This window comes from Brachyhypopomus gauderio, unplaced genomic scaffold (genome assembly GCF_052324685.1).
Source record: "Brachyhypopomus gauderio isolate BG-103 unplaced genomic scaffold, BGAUD_0.2 sc63, whole genome shotgun sequence".
NCBI lineage: Eukaryota > Metazoa > Chordata > Actinopteri > Gymnotiformes > Hypopomidae > Brachyhypopomus > Brachyhypopomus gauderio.
The window spans coordinates 38042-59161 of NW_027506884.1; the positions used below are offsets into that span (position 1 = coordinate 38042).

Below are 21120 nucleotides of genomic sequence, written 5' to 3' on the forward strand. Positions count from 1 at the left end.
ATGCTTAATCGGCTGCAGGCTTCCCCACGTCCATGTCAGTGGTACGAAGAAATTAAGGAATAAAGAAATGAAGTAAGACCAAGACATGTAATCAATGGAGTACTATTCTTTAATCACCTTTTCTTTCACCATGTACATAAATGTTATTTACATTCATGGTGATGCAAAACTAATTTTGTTAAGTAAAAGTTATCTCATTAATATATTGACTCTCATATTTTAGAAAAAACAATATGAGTTGCTATGAAAAAATATATGAGTTAGGATGGTAAAATAAATAAATACACCATAAAATAAAGTTAAGGTCAAATTGAGGGTAAAAATGCTACACAATTACAAGGTGCATAAACTGAAAAATGAATATGGCAGTTCTTGATTCAATTAGGAAAGCTTATATATATATATATAGCCATTAAATTAGAAAGGTTTGCCAGTAATTATCAAAGTAATTCTTTGATAGGCTTTTTCAGGCTTTACCTGAAGGCCACAAGATTTAAATTAATCTATTGCCTATATGGCATTTATTTTTTCCTGCTCAGATTTAAAAGAAAATTTGTACAAATTGAATTTTAGTCACACTAAAATATAGTTATAAGAAGATTTTTGCAAATTTTTACAACGTAAGTGCTTGAAAACAGTTTTTTTTTTTACCTTAATTTACCTTAATACAGCGAGACATTTGTGTATCCTGTGTAAAATTCACTGTTTTTCTTGTCCAAACAATAAAATGGGGCTAAATACCTTTAGGTAGTATGATAACATCAAATTTGTACATAACAGTTTTGCTCTGTCTCACAGCAAAAGGCACAAGGGAAAAGAGCAGTCATGGTGTATCAGGGAGTCTGAAGCATTGCGACAGCACTGCACATACTACTGTACGTTGCCCAGGTCCTTGAGAAAGATGCAGGTCTTCTTGCTGATCACCTCCCGTAGCTTGCGTACACGGCGGCTGCTGGAGCTGCCCACGAAGCTGTCGGGCTGAAGCACCGCCATCCCATTGTGCACCTCCCCCATGATGATCAGCTGGCCTTCAGCACTTGTGATGTTTGGACACGGACAGCTCCAGTCCATGTTGAGCAGGGTCACCTCCAAGGGCTCTTGCCCAAAGAACTTCAGCCCCATCTTCTCATCCTTCAGGATCTCCTCCACCATTATAAGAGCGTGTCCAGATTCCTGGTCCTCGGTCAGCTCTGTCATGCGGCCCAGGATCACAAAGTCGCTCTTGCAGAAGCTGGTCACCATCCTCTGCCGTGGCTTGCACAGCTTGCAGTTGTGGTTCTTGGGGAAGGGACACATCTCCTCACAGGCCTCCTTGCTTTCAAAATTGTTCTCGTTGCCACCGCAGCCACCGTAGACGAAAGACTGACACTGTTTGAGGAGATGGTCGTATGCCCAGCGTGGCTCATAAGCTTTGCAAGGACCCTGGAGGCTGGGCAGAGAGCAGGGGGCAGCCAGCTCTGCTCCACAGGACAACATGCATGACTTGTATGTGTCAAAGTGATTCCTGTTCCTGTTGCACTGGCTGTAGGTGAAGGTAAAGCAGTTATTGCGCTTGGCCTCATAGTACCAGCTGATACTTTCCTCTCCACAGTCACCTATATCAGGCGCCTTCAGGCACTCCTCGGCAGGCATGCGGGTGGAGTTCACCTGGCCTTCACTGGCAGCAGGCTCCCGAAGGATGACAGACAGTGGGAAGTGGGTCTGTACGGATCCACCCAAGTTCTTGGCTGTGCAGGTGTAGATTCCAGCATCCTGGAGCTGAGCATTATAGATGACAAGCTGGCCAATATTAGTCACCACTACGTTACCGCTCACATAGTTGGGACGCATGACTGTGTTCTCTTTCCCCTCCACCTGCTTCTCCCACGTGATCTGGGGTTTGGGCTTGCCCGTCACTTCACACAGGAAGCTCGCCGTCTCTCCCACAAACACAAAATTGTGTGCTGGATTGCTGATTACAGTGGGTGGCTGGATGTCCTCAGGGGTAGTCTCCATGTGGGCAGTGGTGGTGTGCATGGTTGTCTCATCAGGCAGAGGACTGGTATTGGGCCACATGAGGTGATATCTGCAGGTGACTTCGTTGAGGGTGACGCCCTTGGAGCAGGCTTCTGCGTCCATGTAGCACTTGTTGTAATAGGTCATGCCATCTGAGGCACAGGTGAAACGCGGCTCCCGCTCACAGCGATCACGGCACTTGCACACCGGCTGACCATCCCAGATGTCACATTCAGAGCCCTGCTGGGTACACATAAACTTATCGCATGTGGCCTCCTTTGGCATCCCCATCGGTCCTTTGTTCCCTTTTATGTCCATATAGCGCGCTGCCACACAACTTTTACTCCCACACACGTTTAGGCAGCATTTCTCAAATGTCTCACAATCCTGAAGGATACGGGAATAAAAATCATACATCCATCAGATATGTTACACTCTTCATCGATAGGATTCTCATTGCTACAGAGTGTCTTTTACCAGGGCTTATTTATTTATTTATTGCAAAGTGTGGGTAAGCGCAACTACATCAAACGTCAGTAACGAATTTAACAAGAAACCCTGTACAAAGTACAACCCGAAAATTTAAACACAAGAATTTCTGATTAAGTAATCTTATTTCATTAATGTGTGACACTTTGGAGTTGATCTACTCATTTGAATTAGGCTAAATTATATTATTTTTGTTTTTAGATGTTACCTTGACGTCTGTTCATGGAAGTAACAGCCAAATGCCGTGCAAAATTTGTAAAGCTTACAATTAACATCTTAGTACTATAAAACGCTCATAATAACTTACGTAAAATCTCGCAGTCAAAATGAAGTAGCATACAAAAACGGGTACAGAAAAAAAGAACACTACGAGCGCGAGACGAAGAATGCACTCACCTGATCTGATTCACACTCGCGCATGCAGGTGCTCATGGCGTCCACCCAGAGATTCGGGTTCATCTCATTAGGACACATTCCAGCGTGAGAATACACGACTTTTGACAAAGTTATTGCCCTGACCCGAAGGTCCAAAGACAAGACACAGAACTGGCCAAACAAAAACCAGATCCATCGGGGAAACAGCATCCACCACATGTCCAACGTTCAAGGTAAGCGGACAAACACTGGAGCAAAACCTTTTTAAAAAGTTAGAGCCTTCGCGCTTTCGTGTGCAAAACAATCGAGAAATATTCTGGAGTTATGCGACGAGTTATATACAGTCACATCGGTCTGGAAGAGACGCCTATTCAGTAACGGGAGTTTGCGAAGTGGAGTAGTCGGTCCTTTACACCACCTTTAATAGTGCTATGAGATTATGTAGCGGTATTTGAACCCTACTTCTTAAATATATAACTCTCAATTTAGAAACTGTCCCGTTTACAGCAAGTCTCATGCAAAGTACAAATGAGATTACGTTAACTTGTTCATTCTGATTTACACATTTGGCATTTTAACTCTACGGTCGTTCTGGTACCTACATGACGTGCAGCAACATCTTTTAACCCTTTACTAGCATAACGTCTGGTAACAATATTATTTCTTGTACAAGGGTATGCAAAATGCATATTTAATCAAATTCTTTAATTAAATTCCAAAATTAACTTTGGATTTATCTGCCATTTAAAGTTTATCAAAGTGGTAACTATATGACTTGCAGCAACATTTTAACACTTGAAGAGTCTTATGTGTGGTGACAACACTCGCATAATGGCATGCACTGTACAGTAATTAAACTAATTTAATTAGACATGAACTCCAGGTGAATTGAGGTCATCTGGTTCCGCTGTCACACAAGGAGTTATTATTTCATGTTACATGGCTCTTTTCCCACTATTTAGCATTGATGCCTGGGGCTTTGGGAGCTTATAGAAACCAAATTGAAATTTAGGGGAATACATTGCTGAAAAAATTAGATGGATGGAAGCATTAGCTCAGTGATAGGTATCCTTAATATTTTATTTGGTAATTATGCTTTTGTCAGGATTCAGGCTTGGTGCATCCTCTTACGAGGATATGAACACTGGAGGTCGCTCTGATCTGAAGTCAGATCTTAAACACCTGAATTCACATAGGCAGTCATTTGTAAACATAAGATGCCTGTCTCATGCAGCAAGCCAAACAACCTTTTTTCCTCTAACTTAATTGGGATCTTCTACAGTATCTGTTATGGAACAACATACACTCTGTGGTCCTGCTTTTATAGTACACACAGTAAGTTCTCCTGGTTGAAAGATAGATTTGATGTTAAATATTATACACACATCGCATATATAAAGAGTATATACATGTATTACATAAAATGAGTATATAACATATTAATATGTGCATTATCCATTATGATGTAATTATCATCTATTTGTGTTGATACACAAAGTTAAAAGATAACAGATTAGTTACCATGCCCAGGGCAGGGTAATATATGAAAAACCTGTCTGTTCCTTAGTCTCTTCTTCCCAAGCTTAGCTCATGCTGTGTTGCTGAGGCCCAGAGCCCCCTGTCCCTAACCTCTTTCAGCGACCCACTGTGTCTCTGCACATGTACATACTCCCCCCTCCAATACACACAAAGAGCGCGTGCGAGAGATAGACAGACAGACAGACAGAGAGAGAGAGAGAGAGGAGAGAGAGAACACTTAGCTGGCCAATATGTAACTTATGTAATGTGTTATCTATTCCACAATGTTATAAGATATACTTATCACACCATAACACATAACATAAAATATAGTTTCATTTACACTTACATTCATGTACATTTGTGACTACAAAAGAATAGTTGAATTTAGTGTATATTCTAATAATTCTAATAATTTTATTTTTATTAAGTAAATATAAGTACATTTACAGCAAATGTTTTGATTGCATTTACATATACTAGTATTTGTAATATTGTTATACAGTAGGTGATATTTTACATTTTTGATGATACTGATTCCATTTTATAACACGCTTGCTCAATGCTAATGTCACAAATGAGACCAATTATATAAGTAAATACATGAATGTATATATGCACCTTATCCATTATGTTGTTATCCTCAAAATGCACTCTGCCATTTTGTTTTTGCCACTCTGGCCCCTAAGTCTACAGGCCCTTTCAACCCCTCACCATTGGAAAGCAGAAAACCAGCATTCCACACATAGTGCCTACACCATACTGAATGTGTGTTAGATATTGGATAACAACAGCGTAGAACTCCCGTGGCTGCACTGGAGGGAGCAAGCTCTTACCACGTGCATTGTCTACAAACAGACCTTGACTTTGACCACCCCCAACTCCAACCTATTAATTCCTTTTTCTATGGAACCCCCCCCCCCCCCAGTTTTATTAAAGTATGTCATCACAGTCCATTTCTTTCGTGGTGATTGTTAATATATAATAAATGTAAAAATGACGCACTGTGTACTTTAGCAAGTGGGAAACAGAGATATATAACGGCATTAACGCCGATAACGCTGATAACGGCCCACTACTAATTAAATTTAACTTGCTTGCAGACCATTTTTATCTGTATATATATATATATATATATATATATATATATATATATATATATATATATATATATATATATATATTTGAGGATAACAACATAATGGATAAGGTGCATATGTGGCTCCGCCCACCTGAGGGACGAACACAACAACCACAACAGGACAGCTGCCGCTGTATATGGAGGCGACCAGTAGGGGGCCGGCCATACCGTGATAGATCCGCCCTCCAACCATGACCCTGGGCAACCCTAACCGGCCAGGGAGACCGACCCTCACGGGGAAGTACATAGTAAGGTGGACTCCTCCACCCCACCGGAGGTTCCAGGGGGGAAACATTCCTTCCCTACATGGGCCGGTTACACCCCAAGACCTCCTGGTCACACCGAGCATGAGGGGGGACCTCGGTCTTCAGCAGGAGCTCTTCAGACAGGAGCCCTTAGGTCCCCATACATCCAAGGAGCCCTCAACCTCTTTAAGACATGGCTCCTGTCACCCCATCACATAAGGGGGCTCCTGCCTACTTGGGAGATCCCACAAGGTCCAGGAGGGCTGCTATCCACCGCCAGGGGCAACCTGCACACAACTCACGCACGCACGCACGCGCTCACACACACACACCATGTATGCACACTACCCGGACCATCTCGGCACCCCGCACCCGGGGGGAGGGGTCTCCATCTCAGCAGGAGGGGACACCAAACAACTAACCTCATTTAGCAGTAGGGCTGCCACGATTGGTCGACTAGTCACGATTATGTCGACTAATTTAATAGTCGATGCACCGTTTTTTTTTCTCTCCAAACTACTGCGGCAGTTTCCACTACTGCGTCTGCCTTTCTGTCCTTGATGCACATGCGCAGTAGTGGAAACCGGGGTAGACAGTGGACGACATCCCAGTACGTTATACAGACTGGTATCATGGCTACCCGGCTACGGAACTCAAAAGTGTGGGATCATTTTCTTAATGTGATCCCACACTTTTGAGTTCCGTAGCCGGATTCCGAAATGCATGCAATATTTGCAAGGCAGAACTTTCCTTCCACTGCAGCACAACGGCGATGTACGAGCACTTGAAGCATGTTGTGGCTGATTGTGACAATGATGAAGAGGGACCGTCATCTCTGTAATCTAAATTGCTAGTTAGCTGCTAAAGTTAGCGTAAACAGAGCGTTAACTTAGTACTTACTTATTGTTGTCACGTTACAACCCCGAACCCCTCTCTTCGGGTGTGTGTTAATGTTGTCCAGGTCTTTATATGTACGTCCGTGGGTGTGGCTGGGTGTGTGTGTGTGTGTTCACTTGTTTCGTTAGACTAATGTGGTTCACACGGTGCTTGTTAGGCTATGTGTATATAGTGTGTGTGTTTGTATTGTTTGGTGCTCATCTTTAATGTGATCTGTGTGAAGTGTTTAAACGTTATAGTTGTTATTTGTGAAACACGCTGTGAGCGTGTCCTGTCAATTTGTGTTTGAATGCTGTTCCAGCACGCCGTGAGTGTGTCCTGCGTCCAGCTGAATAAACGTAGCCTTTATTCGAACGCACCTTGTCTTTTTATCCTCGACTCCCTCGCGCCCGTTACAATCATGGTAGCTGTAAAAGATAACATTAGTGATGTTAGTGATTAGTTTGATGCCAGAGATGCCAGAGTTTGATGAAAGAAAGAAAAACCTAAAAAAATATTTCTTTATTAATGTATTTATTTTTGTTTTGTTTAAGCCAGTGCCTTATCCTTATTTTAATAATTGTTTGTTGCAACAAGCTGCATATTTCATTAAAGGTTTAATGAACTATGATCCTAATTGTTTTTATTTTTAGTTAGCATATAGCTGAAATCTAATGATGGTTATATAATAGCAGCTGCATTCTGGTGTGATAAGCTGTATGTTTTATATCCAATTAATATATCAATCAAAGTTTATTTATTTGTATAGCGCTTTTTAACAACTCAAGTTGATTATTGGATAACAATATATATTGGATAACAGACAATCTGATTAGTCGACTAATCATAAAAATTAATCGGTGATTAGTCGACTATAAAAACAATTGTTTGTGGGAGCCCTATTTAGAAGGGGAGGGGCCCCTACCGGCTCCGGAGAACACCATTGAATCCCTGGTCAGGTCCTCCATAGGAGCTGTACCCTCCGTGCCACTCCCCATAGCACAGGACCTCGCTAGACCCCCACCCAACACACATTTATGGTGGAAGTGGACGCAAGGAATTACATAAAACAAATCACGCAACACGCTAGGAAAAAACGAACACAAAAAAAGACAAACAAAAAAAAAAACAGTGTACAAACGGCAAACGGATGGGACCCACACATGCGTGCTCTTAACATACACTAGTGACAGGTTCGCGGTCGCTCCCCACACAGAACAAGACAATCAGGGAGCGAGGCGACCGTGACGCACGGCACTCGCGTCACACATATAACATTTAACATTTTACACATGAGAGCACGCACACTGATCTACACTCTGATCTGTTGTGTACAACAACACACTCAACAAGAAGAGCTGTATCAAGGTCGATTGCCCTAGTCGCCGCCATTCCACACACAGCAACATTCAAGCAGGGCGGGACGAACAAAAAACGACACAGCTCTTCAGACAACATATAGTAAACAAACACCATGCAGACAAACACTTACCACGAGACATGACCATGAACGAAGGAGAAAGAAAAGGAGACTCGCGGCTTCCGTAAGCGGCTGGTTATTCTGTGACGGGCAGGGTGAGCGAAACAAAATGGAATCGATCATGTCAAGTCTCAGGGAAAATGTATGGTTTAATAGAAAAGAAAAAACCTGTGACTTGATCCAAATTAAGGATATAATAACCAGCGGTCAACTGGTACAAAGACAAGACATATATAGGCAAACAAACGACCCTCAGGTGAGATGGATTGCGGGCTCCACCCACCTGAGGGACAAATGCAACAACAGGACAGCTGCCGCTGTATACGGAGGTGACCAGTAGGGGGGCCGCCGTACCGTGACAGCATATACATTCATGTATTTACATACTTTACATACTTTAGCATTGAGCGAGCATGTTATAAAATGGAATCAGTATATATATATAGTTACGTCCCTTGTCTAGGTAAAGGCCGCAACATGTATGTATATAACCTGTACTAATATGGATGATGGAGGAAATGTAAATCCAGGACAAAGTTATCTGATATATGTAACAAGTTTACTGGCAATCGGCAGGAGTGGCAAGGCCAAAATAACAAACAACCCCCCCCCCCAGAAAAATTATATAACTAATTCTAAAACAAAAGTACAATTCTTACCTACACTGATATCAAACAAACACGAACCCACAAAAAAAAGCACCACTCCCTACACCCAGTGTCTAAGCACAAATATATAACTTCTCCCACAGGGCTCACACAAGACTAACAGAATTCTTACCAAAGAGAGACAACACACACCAAGACACAAAGTTATACAAATCCACAAGAGCTAGCACACAATGTATCAGAACAGCAGCATACACCAGTATCACACACAAAGCCTCTCTGTCTCCTCTCAATCTCTCTTCCCTCCATCTTGGGGTCTTCGTCCTCTTATATATCCACAAGGCCTAAGTGAAGGGGCGGAGCCAGAGTGAGGTGGAGGGGCAGAGTCAGAGTGAGGGGGTAGCCAATCCAGGCCCAGAGGATCAGAAGGTGGATCCGGCAGCATAAGATGTAACAATATATATATATATATATTAGGGGTGGGCATAGATTAATTTTTTTAATCTAGATTAATCTCACTGAAATCTTGAAATTACTATTATCATTAATCTAGATTAATCTATATTAAAATGGCTCATATGCGTGCTACCCAAGTAATGACTAAAAGTCAGTCTTTGAGATAGGGTTTCTTAATACAGAGGGTGCATTAGACCAGGGGTTCATCTCCTGTTTCCAAAATGCATCAATGACTGCTTGAGGAAGCTGTTCTACTTTGATACTTGAAGAAAAAAAAAACATGCTCAATAAAATGTAGGCTACTCGTGTTCAATGGTTTATTCAGTTAAACATGAATTTGTAAGCCTACATACTGTACATTAAATAACATGTTTATTCAGCTAAACATGATATTTGAAATGTAAGCCAACATTTAGTACATTTAACCTCACGGACGTAATTTTCAAAAGTCAGTTTTGGTCCTCTGTAGTTTTAACGGTTAAAAAGAAATATTTAAATAGCGACGAATCTAGCACTAGCGGACCATGCAGAAAACGACCGCTCCGAGCTCCGCTCCGGTAACACTTTACGTTCCTAAAAATGAATTTTCCATGAAGCAAACCTGGCGACTTCGTGGCTGCATCCATGTAAAAACACGTACGATTTGTAATTCACAGGTTTGAAAACTCGTTCTCGCCCCTACTGTGCAATTTGGTTAGGAATACAGCCGAGCTAAACTATCAAGTTGAAAGTCATCATAGTTTGTTTACCCATTTTGCAGGGTTGCCAACTCTCACGCATTGAGCGTGAGACACACGCATTTGACCGTTTTCACATGCTCTCACGCCACACTTGCGATATCTCACGCCGAAAAAAAAAATCTAGTTTATTTACCTCTGATCCACACCTATGATTCTATGAGTTACTATTTCGCTCTGGCGCCAACCACCGGCAATCGATAGATCGCGATATAATACTTAATTCAACAACTTACGCTCGCCACCCCCCCTCCCCTCAACAATTTACACTCGCCACCTCCTCTGGGTTCAAATCTCACGCAAAGCGATCTTCAAAAGTTGGCAGCCCTGATTTTGACCCAGTTCCCAACCCACCTTTAAAAATAGATTAACGGCGATAATTTTTATATCGCCTGATAAGAGTATCAAATTAACGACCCACCGTTAACGGCCCACCACTAATATATATATTCAGTATTTAACATGAGAAATATTGATTTAAGTTTGAATGATGAATGAATCAATGAACATAATCATAAACTTCAACATCTTTTTTTAACAAGTCTACTACACAGACCAATAGATGAATGCAGAAAACAGAGCAAACAGTTGTCAGAACACTGGAAATTCTGACCAAAAACATGTTGTTTAATTTTGGGAGTTTTGCTCAGGATATTGGAAGAATAAAAAGAATTGAAGTAAATCAGAAGATGTTTTTTAATACCATTTTAGATGGTATACTTTTTCTTTAATTTCCCAGGCCTCTGCCATATGCATCTTCATAGTGCCTAGAAGTGGACTTCTGCATGCTCAAAGTTGGTGTGCAGAGTCTATGGAGCTATTATAGTGTCACCAGAACCTGAACCTGAAATCATTATTACTTGAAAAAACAGTCTGTAAAATCCTCGCAGGTATGCAAAAATTCGAGTTAAAATTCAGGTTCAGGTCGAAATTCAGGTTCGGGTCGCAATTCAGGTTCGGGTCAAAATTCAAGTTCGGGTCATAATTCAGGTTCGGGTCGAAATTCAGGTTCGGGTCGTAATTCAGGTTCGGGTCAAAATTCAGGTTCAGGTTGAAATGCGGTTCATCCGGGATACGTAGGATGAGCAAACAAACTCAGAGCTAATCGAACTGCATCTGGCCAATCACAAAACATATCAGAGGTCATTGGGAGGCTGCTAAATTTCCTGTAAGAGTGCGGTCCCTGTTTGGCGTGTAAGTAGCATGTAAGCAGCACGAAAGTGCCACTGTGCCACCCAGAAATGGCACCTTGTGGCATCTGCCACATAATCGTGGCACTTATTGTGGCCAGTGCTGCGTGACTGTGGTCTCCGTTGTCCAGAAACGCCGCCTGCCTCTGCTGACAGACATCTAAAGACTCTTGGGTGACTCTGCGTATCGGCCACTCGCTTAAAATCATCCCGACGAGCTCCGAATCGCCATTTGTTGAAATGAAGATGGTTCATAACTTTTGTTAAAAATTATGTTGAGTGAAATACTAGCCGACATCCAGCTGAACAGCTCTATATTACTAGTTCAGAATATTGTTTAGCGATAATGTCGAATTAAGATTATAGGAGGGTACATGAATCTACAGTGGTAGACCGTTAACGACAGCACTAAATTTAAAGGGTTTATTATTATAGATGTATGGTTATCAGTGAATGTTCCTACACGCCATCAGCGTCATTTAAACCTCTGCAAGCGAATGGCATCGCATTTAGTATTTGTGCAATTTGTAGTATATTTCGCTTTGTATTGGTTTCTATTGTTTGTCTAGATTACGTCTGTTACGACCCCACGATGTCATGGGTCTAGGTTTGGGGTGTGTGGGGTAGTAGCATGTGCGTAGTGGACAAGATGAAATTAAAGAAGAACGCAAAAACCAGACGGATACGTAAGAAAACTCTTTACTGCAGAGTGGTAATGGGTAGAAGAGCCTTTTCTACGCAGCAAAACACTGAACAGACACGTACGTACAAAAATACACGATTAACCATAAACCAACCAAGGAAAGGAGCAGTAGACGGCACCAAAGAAAAGAAACAAACAAAATATACTACACTAAGTTAACAAAGCAAGACTCACACCTTACTAACATAAATAAAGAAAATATATCTACGACGATAATCTCAAACAAATATACATACACGGTGCCCGCCTCTATACTGGTGTTTCTTATAGAACATCTCTGCATGGGTGTCTATATAAGTGTGCACATGCTACTACGTTCTTACTCCATGGTGGCGATTTTCACAACGCTATTCATGACAAAAGCCATCGCACAAACCCTCACCTCTCACATGAGAATCATGAGCTACAGTTTCTCAAAAGTCACACACACAACCGTAAAGGCAGTAAATGCTCGCGTCGCCTCCCGGCAACTTCCAGCAACTCCGTCATGCAGATTATGAAGCCGAATATCCTCCCCCTCATCCAAATCACGATCTTCGATTGGCCGACAGAATCCACCCGTACCGATGAAATCCACCTGTTAAACCAAAATTAACCGAAAGAGAAAACAACCTCCCCAAAATCCACAGTTCACGTAACACCGCAGCATCAGCCATCAACCACCGAGCGGCTACTGCCACTCATTGTCTACCACTAATCTAAATTCGACATTATCGTTAAAGAGTATGTGTTCTGTATGAGAGTATGTGGTGTGTGCATGGGTAAGTTTTAGTGTTTTCGTGTTTATCTGTACTCGTTCTCTGGTATGTTCGCTTAGTCATCCGTGTAGCGGACCACTTGGATTAATCACACAAACAATGCTCGGAGCTTCGACTGGTGTATCTTTATTCTCTCCTCCTTTTCGCCACCGACATTTGACACCGTGAAAACTACAAAATGTGGCAAAAAATAAACACAAATGCCCTAGCACCATACCTCACAGATAATGTGTAGAACAGGATCCAAACTTTAAATGCGATCTTTTTTGCGATCCTAGCAAACTTGCACATGAACTCAACTTTATGTTATGAGCCGCAGCTCTTACTGAAAACAAAACAACAATCACATCTCCCTTCGTTTTAAATTAAATAAATCATTCTTTTGGAATAATACAATTTTTCTTCCTACCTCCTTCTGCTTCCAAGGGCGCTAAGTTTGAAATTTGTTTTACATTTGACATACAACAACACAAAAAAACGAAGCAAACTACAGTAAAATATCTTCCACAAGTGTCAACAAGGAATATAACAAGTAATTCGTTTGTTCTTGTGTTTTTTCAAAATCTGGAGCAACGTACATCGAAAGCGCACAGAAGAACTCGCGCTGAAAGTCTCGTGCCGAAAGTTTAGTTCAGCAATAACAGGAGGTAGCAGAATAAGCAAATATTCAATAATAAACAAATAAATAAATATAAGGCTGTCATTTACAATCCGTGTTGTGTCGCTGTAGTGGTTTGTGGTGTCGTCTAGTTTAGTCATGCCTCATCATGATCGTGCTGTCCGTGTGTCTTCTATTATATTAACGTAGTTAAGTTAATGTTAAATGTGAAACCCCTTATAAAATGCTCTTCTCAGTCCTCCCACTGATAACACTTCACCCCCACGTCACAACATAAAACAGATTTATTACAGATTGTTCATCAGTGAACGTTCATCAAAAAAGGTAGAACCAGAAGGTAACATAGACTTGGTGGAATTGGAGAAAATGGCATCCATCCACTGCACTGTCAACAAACTTGAGAAACCACGAGCAGTGACACCAGGAGACACGATTGTCAGAAATTAAAGAAAGCGACACAGACGAAGGTGGGATTCGAACCCACGCATGCAAAGCACAATGGATTAGCAGAAACCCAGTCTAAGCATCAATGGATTGGAAGGCCTTCACCTTGAGCTCTCTGCCCCAGGTGAAGATTCTTTTCCTTTCATCAGCGACTCCTCATCCACACTGATTGTTCTCATGAGATTTTAAAACAACCTTCATGAGCATCCGAATCCAAGAATCTCAGTCCTTTTGACTTGTGGGTCCAGCAATTACACCAGGAGACACGATTGTCAGAAATTAACACTAGGGCTCCTGAGAATTCAGGATTCTGAGGACATCACCCCTCCTTCTTCTCCTTCTTGCCAGCAATTAGCAAAGCCAAACATCACCCTTTATTATGTTAATTCACAGAGCAAGACTGAGGCAGCAGCCTCACCCAGAAAGTCTCTGCACCCAGAAGTCACAGATCACAGATCACAAACAAGCAGAAACACAAATGCTTCTACCAAATGCTTCTAACACAAATATAGATAGATAGATAGATAGATAGATAGATAGATAGATAGATAGAGAGGTAGTATAAGAAATGTACAAAGAGCAAGATTCAAGCCTGCTGTTTAGATCACAAACAAGCAGAAACACAAATGCTTCTATCAAATGCTTCTAACACAAATATAGATAGATAGATAGATAGATAGATAGATAGATAGATAGATAGATAGATAGATAGTATAAGAAATGTACAGAGCAAGATTCAAGCCTGCTGTTTAGATCACAAACAAGCAGAAACACAAATGCTTCTATCAAATGCTTCTAACACAAATATAGATAGATAGATAGATAGATAGATAGATAGATAGATAGATAGATAGATAGATAGATAGTATAAGAAATGTACAAAGAGCAAGATTCAAGCCTGCTGTTTAGATCACAAACAAGCAGAAACACAAATGCTTCTATCAAATGCTTCTAACACAAATATAGATAGATAGATAGTATAAGAAATGTACAAAGAGCAAGATTCAAGCCTGCTGTTTAGATCACAAACAAGCAGAAACACAAATGCTTCTATCAAATGCTTCTAACACAAATATAGATAGATAGATAGTATAAGAAATGTACAAAGAGCAAGATTCAAGCCTGCTGTTTAGATCACAAACAAGCAGAAACACAAATGCTTCTATCAAATGCTTCTAACACAAATATAGATAGATAGATAGATAGATAGATAGTATGAGAAATGTACAAAGAGCAAGATTCAAGCCTGCTGTTTAGATCACAAACAAGCAGAAACACAAATGCTTCTATCAAATGCTTCTAACACAAATAGGCTATAGATAGATAGATAGATAGATAGATAGATAGAGAGCACATGAATTTGTTTTCCTGTCTTTTCCTCTCCTTTTCCAGCCTGCTGTTTAGATCACAACAATTATCAGTGATGCAGTGATGCAACGCGACCATGCTAATTTTCGCTAGCAATGATATGGGATTTCCTATATAACATTAGCATCAAGCTAATTGCGCCATATAATTTCTTAGCTTTTCAAACGCGAATTCAAACGCGGAAACAGAAAGTGTTTGATTACAACAAATATTATATAGTATAGTATATGAAATATACAAAGAGCAAGATTCAAACATTTTTATTTATTTTTATTGTTTGACGGGACTCATTCGAGAAACTGTCGTCTTTACGTGCGATTGAATTGTAACTTTTGAAACACGAGTCTACAAATTTTCTGCCGTTTGTTGTAGTATCGGTAACATACAGTCTGCTTGTAACTTCAACTTTTTCGTGAAGTATCACGTTTGGCGTTTTGGTCATATGAGCTTGGGGGTGAGCCAGCTTGTGCTTTGGCAGGCGTATGAGCTGGGGGTGAGCCGCTTCCACCGCCTTACCAAGACAATGGGCGTTAATCCCTTCACAGCAGGGGAGTGGGCTACATGGACCGTACCAAGCCCTGTGAAATTTTTCGCTTCTCTAGGAGCTCTAGTGTTAAAGAAAGCGACACCGACGAAGGTGGGATTCGAACTCACGTGCGCTATGCACAATAGATTAGCAGTCCATCGCCTTAACCTCTCGGCCACCTCGTCGTTTGTGGTTGTGTGTCGATAGCAATTTCAAAGATGCAAACACTTTCACAGCACAAAAGAAGCCGTATATGACTTGTGGGTCCTGCACTTAGACCAGGAGAAACGATTGTCAGAAATTAAAGAAAGCAACACCGACGAAGGTGGGATTCGAACCCACGCGTGCTATGCACAATGGATTAGCAGTCCATCGCCTTAACCTCTCGGCCACCTCGTCGTTTGTGGTTGTGTGTCGATTGCGATTTTAAAGATGCAAACACTTTCACAGCACAAAAGGAGGCTTCTCTGACTTGTGGGTCCTGCACTTATATCAGGAGACACGATTGTCAGAAATTAAAGAAAGCAACACCGACGAAGGTGGGATTCGAACCCACGCGTGCGATGCACAATGGATTAGCAGTCCATCGCCTTAACCTCTCGGCCACCTCTTCAATTACAGTTGTGTGTCGATTGTGATTTCAAAGATGCAAACACTTTCACAGCACAAAAGGAGGCTTATCTGACTTGTGGGTCCTGCACTTACATCAGGAGACACGATTGTCAGAAATTAAAGAAAGCAACACCGACGAAGGTGGGATTTGAACACACGCGTGCTATGCACAATGGATTAGCAGTCCATCGCCCTAACCTCTCGGCCACCTCGTCGTTTGTGGTTGTGTGTCGATAGCAATTTCAAAGAAGCAAACACTTTCACAGCACAAAAGAAGGCTTTTCTGACTTGTGGGTCCTGCACTTATATGAGGAGACACGATGGTCAGAAATTAAAGAAAGCAACACCGACGAAGGTGGGATTCTAACCCACGCGTGCTTTGCACAATGGATTAGCAGTCCATCGCCTTAACCTCTCGGCCACCTCGTCGTTTGTGGTTGTGTGTCAATAGCAATTTCAAAGAAGCAAACACTTTCACAGCACAAAAGAAGGCTTTTCTGACTTGTGGGTCCTGTAGTTACAGCAGGAGACACGATGGTCAGAAATTAAAGAAAGCAACACCGACGAAGGTGGGATTCGAACCCACGCGTGCTATGCACAATGGATTAGCAGTCCATCGCCTTAACCTCTCGGCCACCTCATCAATTACAGTTGTGTGTCAATTGCGATTTCAAAGATGCAAACACTTTCACAGCACAAAAGGAGGCTTATCTGACTTGTGGGTCCTGTAGTTACAGCAGGAGACACGATGGTCAGAAATTAAAAAAAGCAACACCGACGAAGGTGGGATTCGAACCCACGCGTGCTATGCACAATGGATTAGCAGTCCATCGCCTTAACCTCTCGGCCACCTCTTCAATTACAGTTGTGTGTCGATTGTGATTTCAAAGATGCAAACACTTTCACAGCACAAAAGGAGGCTTATCTGACTTGTGGGTCCTGCACTTACATCAGGAGACACGATTGTCAGAAATTAAAGAAAGCAACACCGACGAAGGTGGGATTTGAACACACGCGTGCTATGCACAATGGATTAGCAGTCCATCGCCCTAACCTCTCGGCCACCTCGTCGTTTGTGGTTGTGTGTCGATAGCAATTTCAAAGAAGCAAACACTTTCACAGCACAAAAGAAGGCTTTTCTGACTTGTGGGTCCTGCACTTATATGAGGAGACACGATGGTCAGAAATTAAAGAAAGCAACACCGACGAAGGTGGGATTCTAACCCACGCGTGCTTTGCACAATGGATTAGCAGTCCATCGCCTTAACCTCTCGGCCACCTCGTCGTTTGTGGTTGTGTGTCAATAGCAATTTCAAAGAAGCAAACACTTTCACAGCACAAAAGAAGGCTTTTCTGACTTGTGGGTCCTGTAGTTACAGCAGGAGACACGATGGTCAGAAATTAAAGAAAGCAACACCGACGAAGGTGGGATTCGAACCCACGCGTGCTATGCACAATGGATTAGCAGTCCATCGCCTTAACCTCTCGGCCACCTCGTCGTTTGTGGTTGTGTGTCGATAGCAATTTCAAAGAAGCAAACACTTTCACAGCACAAAAGAAGGCTTTTCTGACTTGTGGGTCCTGTAGTTACAGCAGGAGACACGATTGTCAGAAATTAAAGAAAGCAACACCGACGAAGGTGGGATTCGAACCCACGCGTGCTATGCACAATAGATTAGCAGTCCATCGCCTTAACCTCTCGGCCACCTCGTCGTTTGTGGTTGTGTGTCGATTGCGATTTCAAAGATGCAAACACTTTCACAGCACAAAAGCAGCCGTATATGACTTGTGGGTCCTGCACTTACACCAGGAGAAACGATTGTCAGAAATTAAAGAAAGCAACACTGACGAAGGTGGGATTCGAACCCACGCGTGCTATGCACAATGGATTAGCAGTCCATCGCCTTAAACTCTGGGCCACCTCTTCAATTACAGTTGTGTGTCGATTGTGATTTCAAAGATGCAAACACTTTCACAGCACAAAAGGAGGCTTCTCTGACTTGTGGGTCCTGCACTTATATGAGGAGACACGATTGTCAGAAATTAAAGAAAGCAACACCGACGAAGGTGGGATTCGAACCCACGCGTGCTATGCACAATGGATTAGCAGTCCATCGCCTTAACCTCTAGGCCACCTCGTCGTTTGTGGTTGTGTGTCGATTGCGATTTCAAAGATGCAAACACTTTCACAGCACAAAAGGAGGCTTCTCTGACTTGTGGGTCCTGCACTTATATGAGGAGACACGATTGTCAGAAATTAAAGAAAGCAACACCGACGAAGGTGGGATTCGAACCCACGCGTGCTATGCACAATGGATTAGCAGTCCATCGCCTTAACCTCTCGGCCACCTCGTCGTTTGTGGTTGTGTGTCGATAGCAATTTCAAAGAAGCAAACACTTTCAGAGCACAAAAGAAGGCTTTTCTGACTTGTGGGTCCTGTAGTTACAGCAGGAGACACGATGGTCAGAAATTAAAGAAAGCAACACCAACGAAGGTGGGATTCGAACCCACGCGTGCTATGCACAATGGATTAGCAGTCCATCGCCTTAACCTCTCGGCCACCTTGTCGTTTGCGGTTGTGTGTCAATTGCGATTTCAAAGATGCAAACACTTTCACAGCACAAAAGGAGGCTTATCTGACTTGTGGGTCCTGCACTTACATCAGGAGACAGGATTGTCAGAAATTAAAGAAAGCAACACCGACGAAGGTGGGATTCGAACCCACGCGTGCTATGCACAATGGATTAGCAGTCCATCGCCTTAACCTCTCGGCCACCTCATCAATTACAGTTGTGTGTCAATTGCGATTTCAAAGATGCAAACACTTTCACAGCACAAAAGGAGGCTTATCTGACTTGTGGGTCCTGTAGTTACAGCAGGAGACACGATGGTCAGAAATTAAAGAAAGCAACACCGACGAAGGTGGGATTCGAACCCACGCGTGCTATGCACAATGGATTAGCAGTCCATCGCCTTAACCTCTCGGCCACCTCGTCGTTTGTGGTAGTGTGGCGATAGCAATTTCAAAGAAGCAAACACTTTCACAGCACAAAAGAAGGCTTTTCTGACTTGTGGGTCCTGTAGTTACAGCAGGAGACACGATGGTCAGAAATTAAAGAAAGCAACACCGACGAAGGTGGGATTCGAACCCACGCGTGCTATGCACAATGGATTAGCAGTCCATCGCCTTAACCTCTCGGCCACCTCTTCGTTTGTGGTTGTGTGTCAATTGCGATTTCAAAGATGCAAACACTTTCACAGCACAAAAGGAGGCTTATCTGACTTGTGGGTCCTGCACTTACATCAGGAGACAGGATTGTCAGAAATTAAAGAAAGCAACACCGACGAAGGTGGGATTCGAACCCACGCGTGCTATGCACAATGGATTAGCAGTCCATCGCCTTAACCTCTCGGCCACCTCATCAATTACAGTTGTGTGTCAATTGCGATTTCAAAGATGCAAACACTTTCACAGCACAAAAGGAGGCTTATCTGACTTGTGGGTCCTGTAGTTACAGCAGGAGACACGATGGTAAGAAATTAAAGAAAGCAACACCGACGAAGGTGGGATTCGAACCCACGCGTGCTATGCACAATGGATTAGCAGTCCATCGCCTTAACCTCTCGGCCACCTCGTCGTTTGTGGTTGTGTGTCGATAGCAATTTCAAAGAAGCAAACACTTTCACAGCACAAAAGAAGGCTTTTCTGACTTGTGGGTCCTGTAGTTACAGCAGGAGACACGATTGTCAGAAATTAAAGAAAGCAACACCGACGAAGGTGGGATTCGAACCCACGCTTGCAAAGCACAATGGATTAGCAGTCCATCGCCTTAACCTCTTGGCCACCTCGTCGCTTGTGGTTTTGTGTTGATTGCGATTTCAAAGATGCAAACACTTTCACAGCACAAAAAAAGGCTTTTCTGACTTGTGGGTCCTGTAGTTGCAGCAGGAGACACGATTGTCAGAAATTAAAGAAAGCAGCACCGACGAAGGTGGGATTCAAACCCACGCGTGCTATGCAGAATGGATTTGCAATCCATCGCCTTAACCTCTCGGCCACCTCGTCAACTATGGTTGTGTAGATTGCGATTTCAAAGATGCAAACACTTTCACAGCACAAAAGCAGGCTTGTCTGACTTGTGGGTCCTGCACTTACATCAGGAGACACGATTGTCAGAAATTAAAAAAAGCAACACCGACGAAGTTAAGATTCGAACCCACGCGTGCTATGCACAATGGATTAGCAGTCCATCGCCTTAACCTCTCGGCCACCTCGTCGTTTGTGGTTGTGTGTCGATTGCGATTTTAAAGATGCAAACACTTTCACAGCACAAAAGGAGGCTTCTCTGACTTGTGGGTCCTGCACTTATATCAGGAGACACGATTGTCAGAAATTAAAGAAAGCAACACCGACGAAGGTGGGATTCGAACCCACGCGTGCGATGCACAATGGATTAGCAGTCCATCGCCTTAACCTCTCGGCCACCTCTTCAATTACAGTTGTGTGTCGATTGTGATTTCAAAGATGCAAACACTTTCACAGCACAAAAGGAGGCTTATCTGACTTGTGGGTCCTGCACTTACATCAGGAGACACGATTGTCAGAAATTAAAGAAAGCAACACCGACGAAGGTGGGATTTGAACACACGCGTGCTATGCACAATGGATTAGCAGTCCATCGCCCTAACCTCTCGGCCACCTCGTCGTTTGTGGTTGTGTGTCGATAGCAATTTCAAAGAAGCAAACACTTTCACAGCACAAAAGAAGGCTTTTCTGACTTGTGGGTCCTGCACTTATATGAGGAGACACGATGGTCAGAAATTAAAGAAAGCAACACCGACGAAGGTGGGATTCTAACCCACGCGTGCTTTGCACAATGGATTAGCAGTCCATCGCCTTAACCTCTCGGCCACCTCGTCGTTTGTGGTTGTGTGTCAATAGCAATTTCAAAGAAGCAAACACTTTCACAGCACAAAAG

The 21120-nt window shown here is 42.7% G+C and overlaps 1 protein-coding gene and 6 non-coding genes across 7 annotated transcripts; all 7 read right to left on the bottom strand.

Moving 5' to 3' along the window:
• Positions 1 to 276: 276 nt before the first annotated feature.
• On the bottom strand, positions 277 to 3445 carry LOC143489606 (WAP, Kazal, immunoglobulin, Kunitz and NTR domain-containing protein 2-like). Its single transcript, XM_076988745.1, has 2 exons — positions 2881 to 3445; positions 277 to 2382 (listed from the first exon to the last, which is right to left on the bottom strand). The coding sequence occupies exons 1-2, from the start codon at positions 3076 to 3078 to the stop codon at positions 871 to 873; spliced, it is 1710 nt and encodes a 569-aa protein (XP_076844860.1). The 5' UTR covers positions 3079 to 3445; the 3' UTR covers positions 277 to 870.
• A 12400-nt stretch (positions 3446 to 15845) lies between these two features.
• On the bottom strand, positions 15846 to 15927 carry trnas-gcu (transfer RNA serine (anticodon GCU)). Its single transcript has one exon. It is a non-coding gene; the product is annotated as a tRNA-Ser (tRNA).
• Positions 15928 to 17557: 1630 nt separating this feature from the next.
• trnas-gcu (transfer RNA serine (anticodon GCU)) lies at positions 17558 to 17639 on the bottom strand. The gene has a single exon. It is a non-coding gene; the product is annotated as a tRNA-Ser (tRNA).
• A 774-nt stretch (positions 17640 to 18413) lies between these two features.
• trnas-gcu (transfer RNA serine (anticodon GCU)) lies at positions 18414 to 18495 on the bottom strand. The gene has a single exon. It is a non-coding gene; the product is annotated as a tRNA-Ser (tRNA).
• A 560-nt stretch (positions 18496 to 19055) lies between these two features.
• trnas-gcu (transfer RNA serine (anticodon GCU)) lies at positions 19056 to 19137 on the bottom strand. Its single transcript has one exon. It is a non-coding gene; the product is annotated as a tRNA-Ser (tRNA).
• Positions 19138 to 19697: 560 nt separating this feature from the next.
• Positions 19698 to 19779, bottom strand: trnas-gcu (transfer RNA serine (anticodon GCU)). The gene has a single exon. It is a non-coding gene; the product is annotated as a tRNA-Ser (tRNA).
• Positions 19780 to 20125: 346 nt separating this feature from the next.
• trnac-gca (transfer RNA cysteine (anticodon GCA)) lies at positions 20126 to 20207 on the bottom strand. Its single transcript has one exon. It is a non-coding gene; the product is annotated as a tRNA-Cys (tRNA).
• Between the last annotated feature and the right edge of the window lie 913 nt (positions 20208 to 21120).

What these genes read in the sequence shown, in the direction of transcription:
- LOC143489606 (XM_076988745.1), bottom strand. Translation starts at nt 3,078, where the DNA reads ATGTGGTGGATGCTGTTTCCCCGATGGATCTGGTTTTTGTTTGGCCAG. An exon ending in GCGAGTGTGAATCAGATCAG is followed by an intron (nt 2,383 to 2,880) that starts GTGAGTGCATTC and finishes CGTATCCTTCAG; the next exon opens with GATTGTGAGACATTTGAGAA.